This window comes from Papio anubis, chromosome 1 (assembly GCF_008728515.1).
Source record: "Papio anubis isolate 15944 chromosome 1, Panubis1.0, whole genome shotgun sequence".
Lineage (NCBI taxonomy): Eukaryota > Metazoa > Chordata > Mammalia > Primates > Cercopithecidae > Papio > Papio anubis.
Window position 1 is genome coordinate 31,476,440 of NC_044976.1, and position 19,595 is coordinate 31,496,034.

At 51.7% G+C, this 19,595-nt stretch overlaps 1 protein-coding gene across 1 annotated transcript; it reads right to left on the bottom strand.

The window, feature by feature from the left end:
- Positions 1-4,946: 4,946 nt before the first annotated feature.
- A3GALT2 (alpha 1,3-galactosyltransferase 2) lies at positions 4,947-17,234 on the bottom strand. The gene is made up of 5 exons (XM_017959469.3): positions 17,092-17,234; positions 10,075-10,158; positions 9,774-9,863; positions 9,331-9,468; positions 4,947-6,693 (listed from the first exon to the last, which is right to left on the bottom strand). Exons 1-5 carry the CDS (start codon positions 17,232-17,234, stop codon positions 6,006-6,008), a joined length of 1,143 nt encoding a protein of 380 aa, XP_017814958.2. The 3' UTR covers positions 4,947-6,005.
- Positions 17,235-19,595: the final 2,361 nt, after the last annotated feature.

Here is a 19,595-nt window from a genome sequence, read left to right on the forward strand (position 1 = left end):
TGGCAGTGGTGTTTGGCGTGCTCTGTGCGAGGGCAGGGCTGGGGGGCACCTTTCCATTGCTCCTCTCCCCTCCCCCGCCCCCCAGACTTGGAGAAGGAAGGAAGTGGCCTCCCTGTGGGCTGGCCTCACTCCAGGTGCTGAACTGAGTGCTTTATGTTGATTGCCTCACAACTCCCTAAGAAGTGGGCAGCAAACCAAGAGAGGCTCTTTGCTAAGGATCATGCTCCAGTATAGTGGCAGTGATATAAATTGACCCAGCATTACCTAGTTCTGGAGCCTTTTTGGATGTATTAGGTCTACCAGTCTCACTTCCACTGCTCCCTGAGGGGCACCCCACCCATCTATGGGGGTCCATCATGAGTGCCTGATTTGTGGAAGTGATTCTAGGGATTGGAGGGGGAGTCCAAGATGTCCTTGTCATATATTTTTTTTCCCATGGGGGTCAATGTTTTGACTGCCTAGGAAGGAAATTTAGTAATTAATTCCCCAAAAGTTTATCAAGTCTGGCCCTGTGGAAGCACTGTGAGGGAGAGAGAAGTGACTACCATGGAGGTCATCATCGGGAACTAATTTCCCTGAGTCCTCACAGTCCTCATGTGTCCAGACTTGGCTGCAAAATGATAGAAAGTCCAATCCAAACAAGGATGTATTGGTTTATGTAACAGGACAGTGGTCAGGCCACCTTCAGGACTCAAAGGATGTATCTCTAGCTCTCCACTCTGTTCTGAGTCAGCTTCAGCCTGAGGCTCCTGTGGGGTCAGCAGTTCTAGTCTTACAGTCCCCAGGTTTCCAGCAATCAAGCCTCTGTCTCTCTGACAAAAGCCTCAGTGTCTTCATCCATTTTATGCTGCTATAACAGTATATCACGAACTCAGTAATTTATAATGAAAAGAAATTTCATTCTGTTCATGAAAAATTCCAGTCTCATAGTTCTGGAGGTTGGGAAGTCCAAGAGCATGGTGCCAGCATCTGGTGAGGGCCTTCATGCCATGTCATCTCATGCCAGAAGGCAGAAGAGCAAGAGAGGGTGAGGCCAGGCTTGGTGGCTCATGCTTGTAATCTCAGCACTTTGGGAAGTCAAAGCAGGAGGATCACTTGAGTCCAGGAGTTTGAGGCCAGACTGGGCAACATAGGGAGACCTTGTCTCTACAAAAAAACCAAAACCAAACAAACAAAAAAACAAAGCCAGGTATGGTGCTGCATGCGCCTGTAGTCCCAGCTACTTCAGAGGCTGAGGTGAGAGGATTGCTTGAGCCTGGAAGGTCAGGGCTGCGGGGAGCCGTGATTGCACCATTTGCACTCCAGACTGGGAGACAGAACAAGGTCCATCTCAAAAAGAGGTTGAGAGTGAGAAAAATGGAACTCGAAGCCTCATATCCTTTTATAATCAGCATTAATCCATTCATGAGGGTGGAGCCCTCATGACCCAACACCTCCCACTAGGCTCCAGCTCCCAGCACTGTTGCACTGGGGGTTGTTTCCAACACGTGTTTTTTTGGGGGGCCACATTCAAACCATAGCGCCCAGCAAGTCTAATTGGGTCTTCCTGGTTCTAACTGGATCATGTTGTGTGCTTGTTTTGCTTGGGTCTAGGGCCCATGCTCTCAGCCTGGAGTACAGGGTGAAGCCCTCACGTGCTTCACTTTCTGAAGCACAAGAGGTTCCACTAAGAGGAAACCAGAGTGTGTTACTAGCAGAAGAGGAAATGAATGTGTTGTAGCGAAGAACCAGCATATTTTCAGTAATGTCAGGGGCCTCATCTCTTTCTCTGAAATTGACCTCCCATAGCCTGCTTTGCCATGAAAGGATGGGCTCTGGCAGCCATATTTGTGTCACATGACCCCATTGTAGCCACAGCCGATTGGCCAGGGTGGACACCTGACTCAGAGACTTGATACATAGGTGCAGTCAGTGGTGCATAATGGCTGTCCTGATTCATGTGAGAAAATTGTGCACACCTCTTCCAAGCTCTGCATTCAGTGAGTATGGGTAGCTTGAAATCAGCCACGGTGGGATTTACACCATGGATATTGGCAAACACTATAAATCAGGGCTTTCTTTTTCCCCAGTCAACTGCTAGACATATACCAGCACACCACTGGATGGAGCTGACTCTCCTTGTCAGATTCTCTATTCCATGAATTAGGAACAAGTTAGGAGATGGTGGGTACCTTAACTGGAAAACCCTATAGACTGTGGTTTGGGGTGACTGTGTTGAGCTGGATACAAGCAGAAGAACAAAGCCAGCAGAGAAAGAGCAGAAATGGACCAAGGAGACCAACAGCTAGTGGTAACCTCTGTTCCTGTCAGAACCTTCATCCTCTGGCTATGTTTAATTTCCTGTTTGTTCTCACTTCAGTGAATTTAAGTTGCTAGTGGTATGACATTGCATTAGTTACTAAATCTGTGCCTGATTTCCTCATATGTAAAATGAGGTAAACAGTAGTAACCAACTTACAGTATGGATGTGAGTATTAAATGAATCAATATCTGTCTAATGTTTAGAACTGGCACATTGTAAGACCCAATATATGTCCATATCCTTATTGCTGTTATTTGCCTTCGCCCTAAGCGATCTATGATCCTTAGGATCAATGATCCCTGACTAAGAGAGCTGAAGATGTTTGGGAATTCCTAGGGGTGGCATTTGAGCTTGCATGGCAAGGTGGGGTGGCTGGGACAGGTGGAGATTTTGCATGTAACAGTGATGCTCAGGGGACTGAGTCTGATTTTCACCTGCTCACGTGGGGAGTGTGTGAGTGCCACCGTCCCTGGGGGAGCCTCAGGATAGGTGCTGAGGACAGTGTTGATGGTAATGGAGACAGCTGCAGAAGGAGCTTTAGCCCTCTTGTTATTCCTGCTTCAGATCCAAGTCCCTCCGTGCCCACCCCCGCAACCCCTCCTTAGGTCTCTGGGTGTACTAGGAGGGGAGCCATTCCCAAGGGTTGCCTGCCCTGCAGCTTCCCGGAACCCCTCCCTCCTCAAGAAGATCTCCAACAGCGCAAGGCTGCCTCCAGCCCACGCCTTGGAAGCTCCTGAGCACTCCATTTATTCCCCCTTTAAAACAGAAATGACTGGCTGGGTGCAGTGGCTCATGCCTGGAATCCCAGCACTTCGGGAGGCCAAGGCAAGTGGATCCCTTGAGCCCAGGAGTTTGAGACAGCCTGGGCAACATGGTGAAACCCTGCCTCTACAAAAAACAAACAAAAAGCCTGGTGTGGTGGTGCATGCCTGTAGTCCCAGCTACTTGGGAGGCTGAGGTGGGAGGATCACCGGAGCCCAGGGATGTTGAGGCTGCAGTGAGCCATGATCACATCCACTGCACTCCAGCCTGGGCAACAGAGTGAGATGCTGTCTCAAAAACAAACAAAAAACAGGAAATGACTGTTCTTTGGCAAATCCTTGGCACTCTCTGAACATGCTGGAGAAGGGGGAGGCAGGGAGAGGAAGGCAAGTTACGTTTTCTAGAGCACCACCACAACCCCTGCAGGGAGGGAGACGGCATCCACATTTCACGCATGAGAAGACTGAGGCCGGCAAAGGTAAGGAACTTGTCTACCCACACACAGTTAGAAGAAGAGCCGGTTCACATCATCTCTTACTGGCTCATGCTCAGGTATTGAATGGCCCAGCAATTGTTAGGGTCTGCAGCAATTGTCAGGGTCTGCAGCAATCGTTAGGGTCTGCATGTGTGGCCCTGAGTGAATGTTGCAGGGTAAGGTGAAGGACACACATCTTCCCCAGCTCACAGTCAGAAAATAGCCTTTTTTTTTGAGATGGAGTCTCGCACTGTTGTCCGGGCTGGATGGAGTGCAGTGGCATGATCTTGGCTCACTGTAACTTCTGCCTCCTGGGTTCAAGTGATTTTCATGCCTCAGCCTCCCGAGTAGCTGGAATTACAGGTGCCCACCGCCACACCTGGCTAATTTTTGTATTTTTAGTAGAGACAGGGTTTCATCATGCTGGCCAGGCTGGTCTTGAACTCCTGACTTCGTGATCCACCCGCCTTGGCCTCCCAAAGTGCTGCGATTACAGGTGTGAGCCACTGCGCCCGGCCAAATTGCCTGTTCTGACACACCTGGCCCATTCTCATCTCTAGTCCTGAGTCCAGAAGGCCTTCTGGGTTTTGCTAATCTAGTTTATATCAGAGACATTTTGAACTGCTTTTGAGAGGACAGATCTCTCTTACCATCAATGGCTGGGCCTGGTAAATAGCAAGAATTGCTGCCCTACCTGGGAGTGGAGGCTATTAAAATGATAATGCTACATAAAAGATTCAGGAGAGCCAGGGTGAACTCCCAGTCTCCCAGGGCCCCAGTTTTCCCAAATGTCAGACAAAATCTCAGGGACTTCAGCAGCTACCTTCCCTATCTCCTTGGCTCTGTGACCACCTTCCTGGGAGGGTCTGACGCCTTCACACTCCTATTCAGAGCCTGTGTTTCCCCACTGGGGATCAGAAGTCTAGACAGCTGCCGTGGATGTGGAAACTTCCCTCCCAGATACTGTGGCTGAATGTCGCCCTGTTACAGCCCCGAGGCCAGAAAATGTCATTTTGGACTTCGACTGTCTAGGAGAAAAGGCCACAATAACAATTTGGGAATGTCAACTAAAGAATAAAAGCAAGTTTTTAAATAATTAAAGTTAGTGTTATTTAGAAGTCTTATTGAGGACCATCGATCAAGGCCTAAGGCTCAGGAGGAGCTCTTTAGAGAGGTTCTATCAGACGCTTTGAATGTAGTATTTTATTTATTTTATGGTGACAAAGTCTTGCTCTGTTGCTCAGGCTGGAGGGCAGTGGTGCGATCTTGGCTCACTGCAACCTTCGCCTCCCGGGTTCGAGCGATTCTCGTGCCTCAGCCTCCCGAGTAGCTGGGATTACAGGTGTGCGCCACCAACCCTGCTAATTTTTGTATTTTTAGTAGAGATGGGGTTTCATCATGTTGGCCACGCTGGTCTCAGACTCCTGACCTCAAGTGATCTGTGTGTGTCAGCCTCCTAAAGTGCTGGGATTACAGGCATAAGCCACTATGCCCAGCCTGAATGTGGTATTTTAGTTTAGATATAGGTGGTGAAGCTTTAGTATGCGTAAAATTGTATCTAAGTTTGTGTGTAAGAGTGTATCTGGTTATAGTTTATAGAAGCATGATCACTAATTGATCATTGACATTATCTTATATGGAGATATATCTAGAGTCACTTATTTTTTCAGGGAATATAGTGACTCCGGCAAGGGACGTGGGGAGCTGTGTTTTTTGTTTTGACATCTATATGCTGTCCCAGTCAGGGTTTTGTGAAATTATGCTGGCAAAGGAAAGGAGCAAACATGGCTTCTTATGTTTGCTACTTTGTCTCACAGTACAGGAATAATTTATCATAATATTACTGAAATATGTACAAACCATGCTTATGGGCAGGGGAGGTAAAAGGGCAGAGCCAATGATGGGGTGCCACCTGTATTTCTTCCTGTGGCTCCTGCCCAGAGACAGCCCGAGGGGCCAGCCACGCCTCTCCAGCCGCTGACATCACAGGGACTCAGACCCTCTGTGTCCTTGGGCAGTTATGTTTCCTCTTTGTGTCTCAGTCTCCTCATTTAAAAAGTGGGGGTGCAGATGGGACTAAAACATCTCCAGAGGCACCAGCTGCATTCTGCAGGCTCAGGGGTGAAAGGTCTACAGGCTGATCGCTCGAGGCATTACTGCAGTTGTGCCTTGCTCACTGCTAAGCTAAGGGAAGGGGATTTTTCTCTTGAACCGAGGAGCTCCTCCTCCTACTCCCACTCCCACGGACGGGCACACACGAAGCGGGTAGGGCTTTTGCATCCAGTATCTCTCTGCCCTCCAGAGCGCCATCAGCGTCCAGAAGGGCCCCGCCCGGTTTCAGGATCTCTTCCTCTCGTGACTCCCACTCCATACCCTCCCCAGGCCAAAGACGCCCGGAGCGGGAGCTGGGCCGGGCCGGCTGGGCCCGCGGAGGAGTCGGAGGGCCAGGAGCCGGCGGCGGCGGCACTAGTCCCGCAGCAGCCGGTACTCCTTGGGCGCCCAGAGCAGTCGTGGGCGGCGGATCTCGGCCCGCCGGCCGAGGTCCGGGCTCCAGCAGAACTCGGGCGACAGCACCTTGGCGGGCTTGTGCAGCCAGAAGAACTTGTTGAGGTGGCTCTCGTCGTGCCAGCGCGCCTCCAGGCCGCGCGCGCGGTCCCAGGCCAGGCCCCGCGCACAGTGCGCCGTCAGGTCGCGCAGCGCCGCCACGCTGCCGCCGAACACCGCCGCGTGGTAGTAGAAGTCGCCCTCGCCCCGCGCCATCGCGGCGGCCGAATGCGCGTCGCGCTCGAAGGGCAGCAGCCACCGCGGCCAGTGGTAGTGCCAGGAGTGCAGCTGCGCCACCGACTCGGCCAGCGCCTCGGGCCCAAAGGTGCTGCTAAAGTGCTGGTCCACGTCCATGCAGAACACGAAGTGCGCCTCGCGGCCCAGCCGCCCGCCCAGCGCCGCGTGCAACGTGCGCATGCGCGCCATAGACACGTCCTGCCAGCGCCGCTCGCGCACCACGAGCTCCGCGCGCAGCCGCCGTCCCGGGCCCAGCGCCACGCGGGGCACCGCTCCCGGCCGCTCGGTGAACACGTAGTACACCACGCTCTGGCCCGCCATGAAGTGCTGCTCCGCGGTCTCCAGGAAGCGCTCCAGGTACTTCTCCAGGTACCTAAGGGCGCGGCGCCACGGTCAGCCTGAGAGTGAAGCGAGGAGGGACTGGCTTCCCCACTCTCACCCCCAGCCCCACCCCACCCTCACCCCCACCCAACCCTTACCCCCACCTCATCCCACGCCACCCAACCCTCACCCCCCCCCCCGCCCCACCCAGCCCTCACCCTCTTCTCACCCCACCCAACCCTCACCCCACCTCACTCCCACCCCAACCTCACTTCACCTCACCCCTACTGCACCCCAACCTCACCCACCTCACCCCCTCCCCAACCTTACCCCCACCCCACCAGTGCTGCCTGGTCCTCCCCACACCCGGCCTTGGAACTCCAGACCCTCTAGTCCTAGCATCTTTCAACTTAGATGAGGCAGGGCGGGTTGGACTGAAGATGCTTGCAAATTGCCTGCCAATCCTGCCTCATACTGGCCCTTTGGAGGACTGGCAGCATTTCTCTCTTTAGAGCTCTGAGCCTCCATTTAAAAGTCCCAGAACTTGGGTGCTGCCGTGAGTGAGGAAGCCCAAGCTGGCCCCATCAGTCTTCAGCAGTTGGTCTCCCAGCTGAGACCCAGGTATTTGGGAGCATGAGAAGACGAGCCCTTCCTGCTGAGACCTGTCTGAATTACTGACACACAGAACTATTATTATTATTGAGATAGAGTTTTGCTCCTGTTGCCCAGGCTGGAGTGCAGTGGCGCCATCTCAGCCCACTACAACCTCTGCCTCCCGGCTTCAAGTGATTCTCCTGCCTCAGGCTCCCGAGTAGCTGGGATTACAAGTGGCCACCACCATGTCCGGCTGATTTTTTGTATTTTTAGTAGAAGTGGGGTTTCACCATGTTGGCCAGGCTGGTCTCGAACTCCTGACCTCAGGTGATCCACCTGCTTCAGCCTTCCAAAGTACTGGGATTACAGGCATAAGCTACTGCGCCTGGCCTTCCAAAGAATTATTTTATGAGCTATAATAATAAGCTGTTTTAAGTCACTGTCTTTCACTGTAAGATAACGAGGCCGCCTGGAATACCGTATGAACAGACCTTGGGATCCTAGCATTTTAAAATAATAGTAATAGTGCCTAATAATACTTTGAACTTTTATCGTGTGGCAGCCACTGCTTTCTAAGTCAATGTGCATTGTCTCATCTAAAGAGCTTTAGAAACTTGTATATGCCATTGGTAAGTGCTTGAGCCAGGATTTGAACCCAGCGTGGCCTTAGAACCTGTACTTTTACTTGCACTTGCTCTATTCCTGGTGACTGGGGGAAATGGAAATCAGAGACTTAGGCAATCTCAGCATCTAGGAGTGTTGGACTCAATCTTGGAGCTCAGGACCTCAGTATCCCAGAATTTTCTGTACCTTGAGATTGTCTGACCCCTAGGGCTGGGGCAGGAATGCCCTAGTCAGCATGGGTGATGGAAGTGGGAGCACCAAGGCCCTGGGAGAGGTCAAGGCCCAAGTAGCCCAGCAGTTCTGCCCACCTGGTCCACGGATCAGCCCTTGGTCCTTTTCAGCCCCTTGCCTGTCAGTGGCACTCCTCACTTTCTCTCCCTTGTAGGGTGTAGGGGACAGAGTTCGAGGAGCCTTGAACAGTTGTATGGGGTATCTGGTGACAAAATTCCTTCCCCATCCTTTTGAGTATCTCTTCCTGAATGGGAGGTTCTCACCACATTCCCAAAGCAACTAGTTCCATTTTTAGAAATGCTTCTTTTAGTTGCCTGAAACTAGGTTATGGGATCTGACTGCCACTGTCAGCCAAGAGTCCCCCTTCGTGTCACTTGAGGAAGGTGGACACCCAGCTTAGACACTCCCTGTCATCCGTAGTGGGGAGGTCAGTGTTCCTGCCATTTCTTCTCTTGACCTCCTTTCCTGTAGTGATTCTGTCCTGTGCCCTCCACAGTCACCTGTTCCCTCCAGTCACCTGTTCCCATGGCTACTCCCTGGACTTGGTCTTCACCAATGTCTGTCCCACTCTGTAGGGACCTCGTTCTTCTAGCTCACTTACTGTGATTACCATCCCCAACCCAAAACAGTCCTACCTCACTGAATCCTCTAATCTGGTGACCCTGCCACTTTCTCAGTATTTGTCACCCCCCTTCCTCTCTTCACTTCCCTCTGCCCAGTTCAGATTCACTCCCTTGCAATCCTTCAGCTCCCCAGCCCCTCTCCCTTCATCAGACTTGCTTGGCACCTGCCCCCCCCCCCCCCAAATCCTGTGTACGTGCACCTGAGCTGCTGACCTCCAATGGGCCCCTACTGCAGTGAATCATCCCTCTACTTACCCAGTCACACTCCCCTCCTCTCACCACTCTCACCTGAAAGACACCATCATTTTCTCACTACAAAACCAGTGTCTCCAGATGGATCAGCCCCAGCCCCTAGGCAGGTCCCTTCCAGATGTGGTTCTAGAACAGCCCTGGCTGCCTGTGTTGGGTGGGCTCTATGGTGTTGGTGTCCAGGGAGGAGGAGAAGGGTGGTCGGTCCTGTGCTCACCTGGGGGTGTGGGGCAAGAAGTGCTGTCTTTGCTTCTCGCTTCACTTTGGAATCCCATGGCACAGGGGAGCAGGGTCCCCGCCCCCTCCATCACATGCACACCCTTCCCACTCACAGCCTTGACAGCACTGCTCCCCTTCCCAGGCCTTACCTGCCTACAGCAAAGACAGTCAGCCCAATGGTGAGGTTCTGCTGTGTAGCCTCTTGCTTGGCCACATCTGGGTCGAAAGTGCCATCCCAAATAATGGGAGCCCCCCAGGGGGTACAGGTCAGAACTTCAGGCCGGGCCCTGGCCAGGGCAGGGATGGGAAATAGCTCCATTCATCCACCCACTTGGTGCATGTTCACTGCCACCTCCCCAGTGCTGAGCCCTAGGGACCCATAGACCGATGAGACCTAGTTGCTGCCCCTGGAAGCCTCCAGCTCAGAGCAACACAGAGGACTGGGAGACGTGTGGCCCGATGAGGCTGCTGGGCTTGGTGGCAGAGTGCCTGGCTCTGCTGGGGTGGGAGATGTGTGGAGGGCAGGGACATGGGGCAGAGCTCTGTAGGGTTTGGGAGTGCCCTTGGAGTAGGAGGGATGGGAGCTTCTTACCAGGGACGCAGGGCACCTGTGAAGTTGTCTCTCAGCAGGGACATTGTGGCGGAAGAGCAGACGCCCATGGGGATGAGGGCTTCCAGATGCCTGTGGCGGTGGCGGGAGCGGGGCGCCGTGAGAAGCATGTCAGCCTGGCCAGGAGCCCTCTGGCTTTGCTTCTCACAAGGAGAGAGAGCTCACCAGGACACTTGAGGTGAGCTAGCTTCTGCCCTCTATCCCTCAAGGAGGCCCTTAGACAGATCCCCTTTAAACGTGACTCTGTGGTCCCACCTCAAGTGCTGGGGAAAGGGGCTTGTACCTGAATTTAGGGAGGCCATACAGAAACAGGCCTAAGAGGCCAAGTGCAAGTAGGATCTGCCGCCAGAAGATTCTCTTCCAGGCCCTGGGGGCGGGAAGGGGGCATCAGTAACTCATTTGTATTATAGACAAATGTTTATATGCACACATACATGAAAAGTCTTTCCTACTTCTGGGGCCACCCAGTTCCTCTGCATGAAGGTAGCCAGTGTTACCAGTTTCTTGTGCAGGGGCATGAACTTGGGCAGGTTGGGGGGATAATAACATTAGGGGTTGGGGTACTTCTCCTGGGTGGAAGGTGGGACTGATCTTGGACAGGAGAGGCCAGGAGAGGATGCACAGGTGTTTGTGGCTCCGTGACGGGGAGTGGTTTGTTTGTTTGTTTGTTTGTTTTTTTTAAGAGACAGCCTCACTTTGTCACCCAGGCTGGAGTGTTGTGGTGTGATCACAGCTTACTGCAGCCTTGAACTCCTGGGCTCAAGCTCTCCTCCCGCCTCAGCCTCCTGTGTAGCTGGGACTATAGACACCTAATTTTTTTGTTTTTTTTTTTTAAGAGATGGGGTCTTGCTGTGTTGCCCAGGCTTGTCTCCACCATGGCTCAAGGAATCTTCCCGTGTCAGTCACTGGGAGTTAAGAGCTGTCTGGGACTTAGAGAAGAGTTACTGGGCTGGCTGTGGTCAGAGACCAGGTGTCTGTGGTGGCTGCAGTCACCAGGCCAGGTGAACTCCTCCAAGCAGAGCTCAGCAGCCCACTTCCTGGCTCAAAAGAGGTGGCCTTTGGGATTTGTCCACAGTTCATTGTTTTCGGGGAAGGGCCCCAAATGCTGAGAATCTTAATAAGCTCCTTCTGGGGAGCTCGCTCCTCTGTCCTCCCACCTTCCTGAGTACTCACGTATCTAGAGCAACTGCAGCCACACAGTAAGGAGCACAGACACAGGGGCCAGAGCCCTGGGTTCGAATCCCAGCTCCACCACTCATTAGCTGTCTGACCCTGGGGCAAGGTCTGGTCCTCTGCACATTAGTCTCATCTATAGGATGGGGTAATAACACCTGCCTTAGGGCTGTCATTGCCTTCACACAAGCTAATTGATGAGAACAAGGTCTCTCATGTTGGGATAGTTCACTCAGCTTTAGTTAGTGATGACCATTCTTCCTGAACACACCCTGATCATCCCCTGGGCAGCCTCCTCACTCCACTCCCATCCATCCTTCCTTCCTCCCTTCCTTTTTTTTTTTTTCCTGAGACGGAGTCTCACTCTGTAGCCCAGGCTAGCGTGCAATGGCACAATCTCAGCTCACTGCAACCTCTGCCTCCTGGGTTCAAGTGATTCTCCTTCCTCAGCCTCCCGAATAGCTGGGATTACAGGTGCCCACCACCTTGCCTGGCTAATTTTTGTATTTTTAGTAGAGATGTGGCTTCGCCATGTTGGCCAGGCTGGTCTCCTGACCTCAGGTGATCCACCCACCTCGGCCTCCCAAAGTGCTAGGATTACAGGCATGAGCCACCGTGCCTGGCCTACAAATCCTTTCAAAACCTGGCTCCCCTGGTCTGTTTCAAGAAGCCTGCCAACCTCAGACCCTCCTGCCCCTGCCTCTCCTGCTGCCCCACGTAACTGTTCCTTAGCAGATGTGTCTAGTAAAGAGTGCCGCGAACTGCCTTGCAGGTGTGTGGATCCACCTGGGCACTGTCTCCGAGCACAGCCCCTCCTCCAGTTCACTGCGCCAAGCCAGAAACCTGGGTGCACCCTGACCCCTCCTGCTCTGCACCTGCTGTCTGCTTTCAGTCCCAGGTTGACCTGGTCTCCTTGATCTCTGCTCCTCCTGCTTTTCCCCGTGCCCCACAGTGACCCTGGCCTGCTCCTCTGTCACGGGATCATTGCAGCAGCACTCTTCATGCTCCTGGTCACTTCCTCCACAGCCCCAGAGTCATCTCATAACAAGTCAATCTGCCTTAACAGTTTCCACGTCACACAAACAGGTAAATCCTCAAAGAAGAAGTGCATTTAGTAGGCAAATATATGGAAAAATGTTCACCCTCACTGGTAATCAAAGATATACAAATTAGAACAAGGTGGTATGTTTTGCCTAAAAAATGAGCACTTTAAAAAAAAGACATAATGGGGCTGGGAGGGGCTTGTGCATATAATCCCAGTGTTTTGGGAGGTCAAGGCAGGAGAATTGCTTGAGGCCAGGAGTTCGAGATCAGCCTGGGCAACAGAGCAAGACCTTGCCTCTGCAAAAAATTAAAAAATTAGCCAGGGTTGGGCGCAGTGGCTCATGCCTGTAATCCCAGCACTTGGGGAGGCCAAGCGAGTGGATCACGAGGTCAAGCGATGGAGACCATCCTGGCCAACATGGGGAAACCCCGTCCCTACTAAAAATACAAAAATTAACTGGCCGTGGTGGCGCACATCTGTAGTCCCACCTACTCGGGTGGCTGAGGCAGGAGAATCACTTGAACTTGGGAGGTGGAGGTTGCAGTGAGCTCAGATTGCGCCACTGCAGTCCAGCCTGGCGACAGAGCAAGACCCTGTCTCAAAAAAAAAAAAAAAAAAAAAAAATTTAGCCAGATGGTATGCACCTGTAGTTCCAGCTCTTCAGGAGGCTGAGGCAGGAAGATCACTTGAGCCCAGGAGTTACAGGTTACAGTGAACTATGATCATGCCACTGGACTCCAGCCTGGGTGACAGAGGTAGACCCTGTCTTGATTTAAAAAATAAAAGGCATAATGAGAATAGCCAAGCTGCAAGAATGCAGTGAGATTGGCACTGTTACACTTGCTGGTGGGAGTGTAAATTGCTACAGCCTTTTGGAAAGCTACTTAGCTATGGGAATTGAAAGTGTTCAATATTCATCCACTTTGATTCAGTAATTCCCAGCTTCTGGGAATCTGTTCAAAGGAGATAATCTTCAGAATGAGAAAAGTTTATGTATCAAGATGTTCATCAGTTTCTGTTAAGTCGTGCATTCACCATCTATTTATTGGACACAAGCTCAGCATTGAGCACTGTGCTAAGTCAGGGATTCAGAGGGGAATGGGACACAGACCCTGTCTTCAGGGTGCGGAGGCAGGAAGATGTGGGTGTAGTGGGTGAGGGAGTGGGTCACATGACAGACTGAAAACAGATGTGTGGAACACGGCACAATGAATGCTGTGATTGGGAGCAATGCCAGGTGCTGTGAGGCAAATTGGAGGGTAGCACCTGAGCCTTGGTAGAGGAAGAGGTCGTTGGGGCCTCCTGGAGGAGGAGTTACTTCTAAGCTAGGACCTAGAAAATTATTAATAGAAGTTCTTCAGGTGAAGAAGGCATAGAGGGGGAAGAGAGGTCCGTGGAAAAGAAACAACAGTGTGCAAAAGTGAGGAAGCCTCACTCCTGGAACGTCTGTGGAACTGCAGGGTGGAGGGTAGTAGCAGATGAGAAGGGAGGGATGAGGCTGCAGAGGTGAGCTGGGGCCAAGTCACCCGGGGCCCGCATTTTAGGCCCGGGGAATTGGACTTCATCTTGAGGGTCATGGGGAGCCCTGAAAGGTATTTCCTCTGGGGAGTGAGTCAGTCAGATTTTTATTTGAAAAAAAAAAAAACAAAAACAAAAACAAAACCCACAAACCCTGAAGTAGTCCAGCTGAAATCTGGAGCCTGGCCATGGTGGGGTGGCAGGGAGGAGACTGCTGGAGGCAGGAAGATGAGTCAGGTGCCAGCCCCTGGGAGGTATTAGGGGCAACACCAGGGAGTTGGCAGCTGGATGGAGAGGAATAGGTGGTGAGGGGCTGTCAGGGAGGGCACGTGGGCAAGACTTGGCTATGGATTAGAGGGACGGGGCTGGGGGACCAGAAAGGAGAAGATGCCTGGTTGTCTGGTTGGAGGAAGGGGGCTGGAGCCCAGAAGGCAGGCAGGCTCAGGAGAAAGTTCTGGGATTTACCAGGAGGGCAGGGATGTCATGGGGGAGAGGGAGAGAGTACAGAGGGAGAGGAGGCCAGGGCCCAGGTGGGAGTGGGAGGAAGACTGAGCAGGTAGAGGACTTAAGGACAGGCACATGGGTTGGGTGGGAGTGGGGCTGTCTTTCCAGAAGTCGGGCTGTAAGGAGGAAAGAGATGGGGTGGCAACTGGAGGGGACGGGGTGGTTGTATGGATGGGTGCGTGCTTGCTTCCCTTACACAAGCAAGACCTGAGCTTGGTCGAATACTGCCTGGAAAGCACCCATGGAGAAGGCGTTTTGGGTCACAGGGAGAGGCATTATCTGAGCTGCTCAAATATAACTGAAGAAGGCTCTAGTGTCCAGCCGAAGGGACTGGCTAAATAAATGTATTAGGAGGACTCTGCAGTCACATAGAAAAATTCTCACACAGGGACATTAAAGGAAGAAAGCAGGATCTAAAATTGACGTGCACTCTGATTACAATTAGCAAGAATAAAAACATGCACCAGAAAATAAGACTAAAAGGAAGAATGTTTGTGCAATAAAATTAGTTTCTTATTTTCTCTCTAATTGTCTTTAATGTATTTACAGTATGTTGCTTCTTTAATGAAGGAAAAAATCAAAGTTAGCAATTTACACACAAAAAAAATTTAAGTTATTTTGTGGCTTCTTGCTGACTGCAGTACACCGTCCACATCTCTTAACCATGCCTGAGAAGCCTTCCAAGTCCAGCCCCTTCGCTGTAACACTCAGTGCCCACAGCCCCTGGCCAGCTTGCCTGCAGCTAGGAATGGAGACTCTACGGTGACTAGTCCCAGGATGTTCCTGTAGCCTTCTCTGAAAAAGCAAACTAATGCAACAACCTCAGGGTTCGTTAGTAGGGGACTGGACAAATGAATTAGGCATATCTATACAGGTTGGTTATCCTTTATCCAAAAGTTTGTACCAAAAGTGTTTTGGATTTTGGACATTTTTGGAGTTTTGAATATTTGCATTGTATTTACTGACTAAGTATCCCTAATCTGGAAATCTGAAATTCTGAATGCTCCAGTGGGAGCATTTCCTTTGAATGTCTTGTCGGTGCTCAAAAAGTTTCGGATTTTAGAGCGTTTGGGATTTCAGATTTTTGGATGAGGGGTACTCAACTTGTGTAATGGAGATCAGCATGGCTATTGAAAAGGGTGAGGTAGATTTATATGTACTCTGGAAAAGAGACCCTAACGTGTTAACGTGAAAAGAAAGGAACAACTAATATGGAGAGGCAGACCTTGCTTCTGGCAGGGGGTAGCACCTGTGCCTGTGCACCCGAGCCTTTGCAGTCATGTATGGCCGCATCTTTCATGATGTGTAGGAAGAGATCTGGAATAGCATCATCCAGTGGAAGTATAATGTGAGCCACATATGTAATTTAAACATTTCTAGTAGCCACATTAAAACAGTGAAACGGGTGTAAATTTGGATGTGCTGGGTTAAATAAAAGTATTGTTACAAATAATTTAATTCCCTGCATGCAGTCCATCGGCAAACCCTGTGGGTGCTCCCACTCACTGTCCTCCGTACCCCCACTCACTCTTCCCGCATCCTCCCATTCACTCTCCCCATCGTGTGTTCTCAGCGATTGATCCCAGTGAGCCAAGTGGGACCCTTGCTTTCTCTCCTGACAGCCAAGTTGTTGCTTTTGCCTCCTTCCTAGTGCCCAAAACTCCCCTCCTGGCCTCCCTCACTGTCCTATTCATGCCTCCTTGTTTCTAATCTGGATTCCTATAACAGTCTCCTGACCCTGCTTCCCAGTCTCCCATCTTTTACTCTTCACCATGATGTCTCCTAGGCGTCCCCACCTCTGTATTCCGCTCTGATTGCTCTCTTCCTCCCATCAGCCAACAAGCTCCGCGTCATTCCTCAGCACCCAGCTTCCTCCTGTCTGAAGCTGGCCTCGACATCTCCTCCTCTTAGGTCCCTCCCCCAGGTTGCGCCTCTGTCGCTTTCCCAGACCTCTCCTCTAGTACCTGCCAAGCGATGCTAGGGACTGTCTGCCCCACTAGGCTCCAAGTTTCTCTGTTTTGCCAGCCTTTGTATTCCTGGTGCCAAATTCCAGAGCCTGCCTCATAATTCATGCTATTGATAAGTATTTGTTCAGCAAATGAATGAAACAATGAATGAGTTATTTGTATTCATTCTCTCTTCCAAGTGAACTGGTACTCCTTTGCTGAAAACTCCATTTTTTTCAGGGTTAAGTCTGCACTCCTTATGCATAATGCCAGACACTTACTGAGACAGATACTTGGCCAAATGTATTTTGTGCCCGTCCTGTTAAAGGCACACCACAGCCCCTTGAAGGAGATGCTGTACTTATCTCTACTTTACACATGAGGAAACTGAGGCTTAGAAAGGTTAATTCACTGGCTTAGGGTTGCAGTTGCTCAGGAGAGAAAGCAGGGGTCCATTTGGGTCACTGGGACCAACCGCTGAGAACATAGAAGGAAAGATCAAGGAAATGCAAACTGTAGCTTGAGAAGCACTGAGTCGGGACAGCCAGATGAACACCGATGTCCAGGGGACACACAATACCTGAGGGAAGCACTTAGCAAGGGGGCTGGGCCAGGGTCACTGTGTGAGAGAGGACGCGCAGAGGCCTGGAGCGGATCTCAGTGACATCTCACCTCTGCAAGGCTGGGTGGCCTCATTGGTGTGAATCAGATGCACCACATCTTCTTTTAGGAGTAGGTTTGGTTCTCTCCCTCTTTGCTACACACATAACTGATTCAGGTGGGGCCTGGTTTTCATTTTCTTCCATAAAGGGAAAATTAAGGTCCAGAAAGTGAAAAGAACAGCCCAGAGTCCTGTAGGCCAGTGGTGCGCCTGCACTCCAGCAGCAGGAGAGGAGGCAGCACATGGGGCGTTCGTTCTTGCCTGGGGGCTCCCCAGGGCTCACTCCCCAATCTCAGCATCCTTCTCCTCCCCTGTCAGCTCAGGGTCCTGCCAGCCATTCCCTGCCTTCTGGGACACCAGGCTTTCCAGTCCCTAGTTCTACCCCCTGGGGATCAACTAATCAGTTTGTTTCTCCTCCAATAAGTATCCATGTTCTTTAGGTGAAAAGCCTACTGCAAGTTTTCAGGGCGCACCTTCAATAGGCATTTGCCGTTTCTGTTGTTTATACTTTTCACCAAGGCATTTGCACAGGGGGTAAGGTGTAGGCTTGGGCTTTGAGTAGGACTGTCGGATTCCCCAGCCAGAGCTTCCAGCATGGCGTTTGGGCTCTATTTGACCTGGGCCTAGCTCAACCCTGAGGCTCATCTCACAAGGTTCTCGGCCCTGTTATTTCTTCCTGTGGGCTTGGCTGCTTCCCTTCCCACTCTATTCAGCTCCTGTCTGCGCTCCTGGATGGTTGGCTGCAGCTGGGCTCCTCTGACTCCTAGAAGCCTGGTCAAACCCTGTACTGGGAGCTGGCAAGGCTGCCTCTGGAGGTGCACTGTGGGAGGTATGCGAGGTACTGTGTAAAGTACTACAGGAGAAGGAAAAGGCTGGAGGGCTTTCTCCCCCTCTGTGGCTGTCCCACCCTCTTTACCAGCCTCCTCCCAACCAGGGTAGGGCAAACCGATGCTTATTCTGGGCTCTGGGCCTCAGCCAGGGCACACAGGCAGAGATGGTCTTGTGAACTCCTGTGGTCAGGCCTGGGAGGGTGCTGAGACCCAGGACTGGGTGGGACCCCAGCTCCTCCTGCCCCTCCTATGCCCCAGCCTGGGAACCCATAGTCTATGGAGGCCCCTGACCAGCCCACTCCTCCATATTTCTTGTTCAGATTCTACCTGCAGAAGGTAGTCCCTCAAGCTCCACCCTGTGCCCTGTTCCCCACTCTCCTTGGCTTCAAGAAAGGGTTAAAGATCAGCCATTAGGTCTTAAGGGGGCACAGGTTCCTAGTCCTGGACCATCAGTCCCAGTGGGGATAGAGGGAGCTCTCAGTTACAGTCGGGGAGGGAATGTAGCCGGGTCTCTGCTTTCCAGCTCGCCAAGGGGGTTTGGAGTTAAGGGAAGCAAGGGGAGTCCAGCTTTTCGTTGGCTACAAAATCTTGTGGAATACAGCCTTCCCCACCCCGGTGTCCATGCACACGGATTGTCTTTCTTCTCCTGGGGCAATGTCCCCTCTTGGAGTCACCTTTCCCCAGGATTGGAGGCCTCAGCTGGTACTCCCGGGCTGACTCTGGTGCCTCTCCTTGGTACTGTTTTAGCCATCAGACTGGATCCCTCTTAGCTCAGCTGAACCCAAGCTTTCTTCCTCTCCACACCATTGTTCCCACTCACCTGAGTCCCTCCTTGAGAGCCATATGGGGAAGTAGGTAGGATGGCCTGGAGCAGACTTTCCCAGCTCAGAGCCGGGGAAGAAATGGCCTGTTCCTGGAGACCTGGACCAAGCAGCTCCTCCCCCTTTACCTCAGGAGCTGCACCCACAGGAGCAGTCAGGATGGACTGCCTGGGCGGGACCTGCCGGGGGTGCGACCTTTTGGGGGAAGCTGGCCCCAAGGTGGAGTGGGGCTGGCAACCCTTTTGGGGCCAATCACCTGGAAGAGGGTGGGGCTGAGGCGGCCAGTTCTGGTTGGCTGGAGGCTCTGTCATTTTGTAGAGACTCCTCTTCCCTCTACAGGGGAAGTGTCTTTGGTTCTTGGGAATGGCTGGGGATCAAGGTATGGTGTTTGCCACCCAGGAAAAGCCCTGTTCTGCACGGAACCTCAGCCAGATCTGAAGAGCACTCGGCACCTGTGACTTTGGACAGTTCACCTAGTGGAGCCCTTTACCTTCTCAGTAGAATGGTGTATGTACACCAGTCACCCAGGAGAGAGAACCACGTAAGATCCTGGGTGTCGAACCGTTGTGGTTTACTCTGGGCAGTGCTTTTTAAAGTTCAAGTTGTGACCTATCTGAAGGTCGTGTAATGAGTTCAGTGGGTCATGACCAAGATTTTAAAAATATGAACAGGAGTACAATGGAAAAGAAAATATTCTGTATTGTACCTAAGGGTAGGTTTTGTTTCATGAAATGTTTGTTTCAGTTGATAAGATATTGAAGTGTGTATATGAGGTTGGGAAATACTTCTTTAAATTGTGGATCATGATGGAAATAGGTTTGTGAAATTCAGTGTAAAGTGTAAACAACAGGAATAGCAAATGCCTATGGCAGGTATGTCCTGCAAACTTGCAGTAGGTTGGAGCTTTTCATCTAAAGAAGATGGATACTTACTGGTGTGAATCAAATTCACCGCATCTTTAAGGAGTAGGTTTGGTTCCCTTCCTCTTTGCTACACACATAACTCACTCAGGTGGGGCCTGGTTTCCATTTTCTTCCATAAATGGAAAATTAAGGTCCAGAAAGTGAAAAGAACTGCCCAGAGTCCTGTAGGCCAGTGGTGCCCCTGCACACGTGACCTGCACTCCAGCAGCAAGAGAGGAGGCAGCACATGGGGTGTTCGTTCTTGCCTGGGGGCTCCCCAGGGCTCACTCCCCAATCTTAGCATCTTCCTCCTCCCCTGTCAGCTCAGAGTCCTGCCAGCCATTCCCTGCCTTCTGGGACACCAGGCTTTCCAGTCCCTAGTTCTACCCCCTGGGGATCAACTA

Coding starts and splice junctions, on each gene's coding strand:
- A3GALT2 (XM_017959469.3), bottom strand. CDS start 17,234: ATGCTGGAAGCTCTGGCTGGGGAATCCGACAGTCCTACTCAAAGCCCA. Junction 10,159..17,091: donor GTGCGCCCTGAAAACTTGCA/GTAGGCTTTTCA, acceptor TCCCGCCCCCAG/GGCCTGGAAGAGAATCTTCT. Junction 9,469..9,773: donor ACAGGTGCCCTGCGTCCCTG/GTAAGAAGCTCC, acceptor TGCCCTGGCCAG/GGCCCGGCCTGAAGTTCTGA.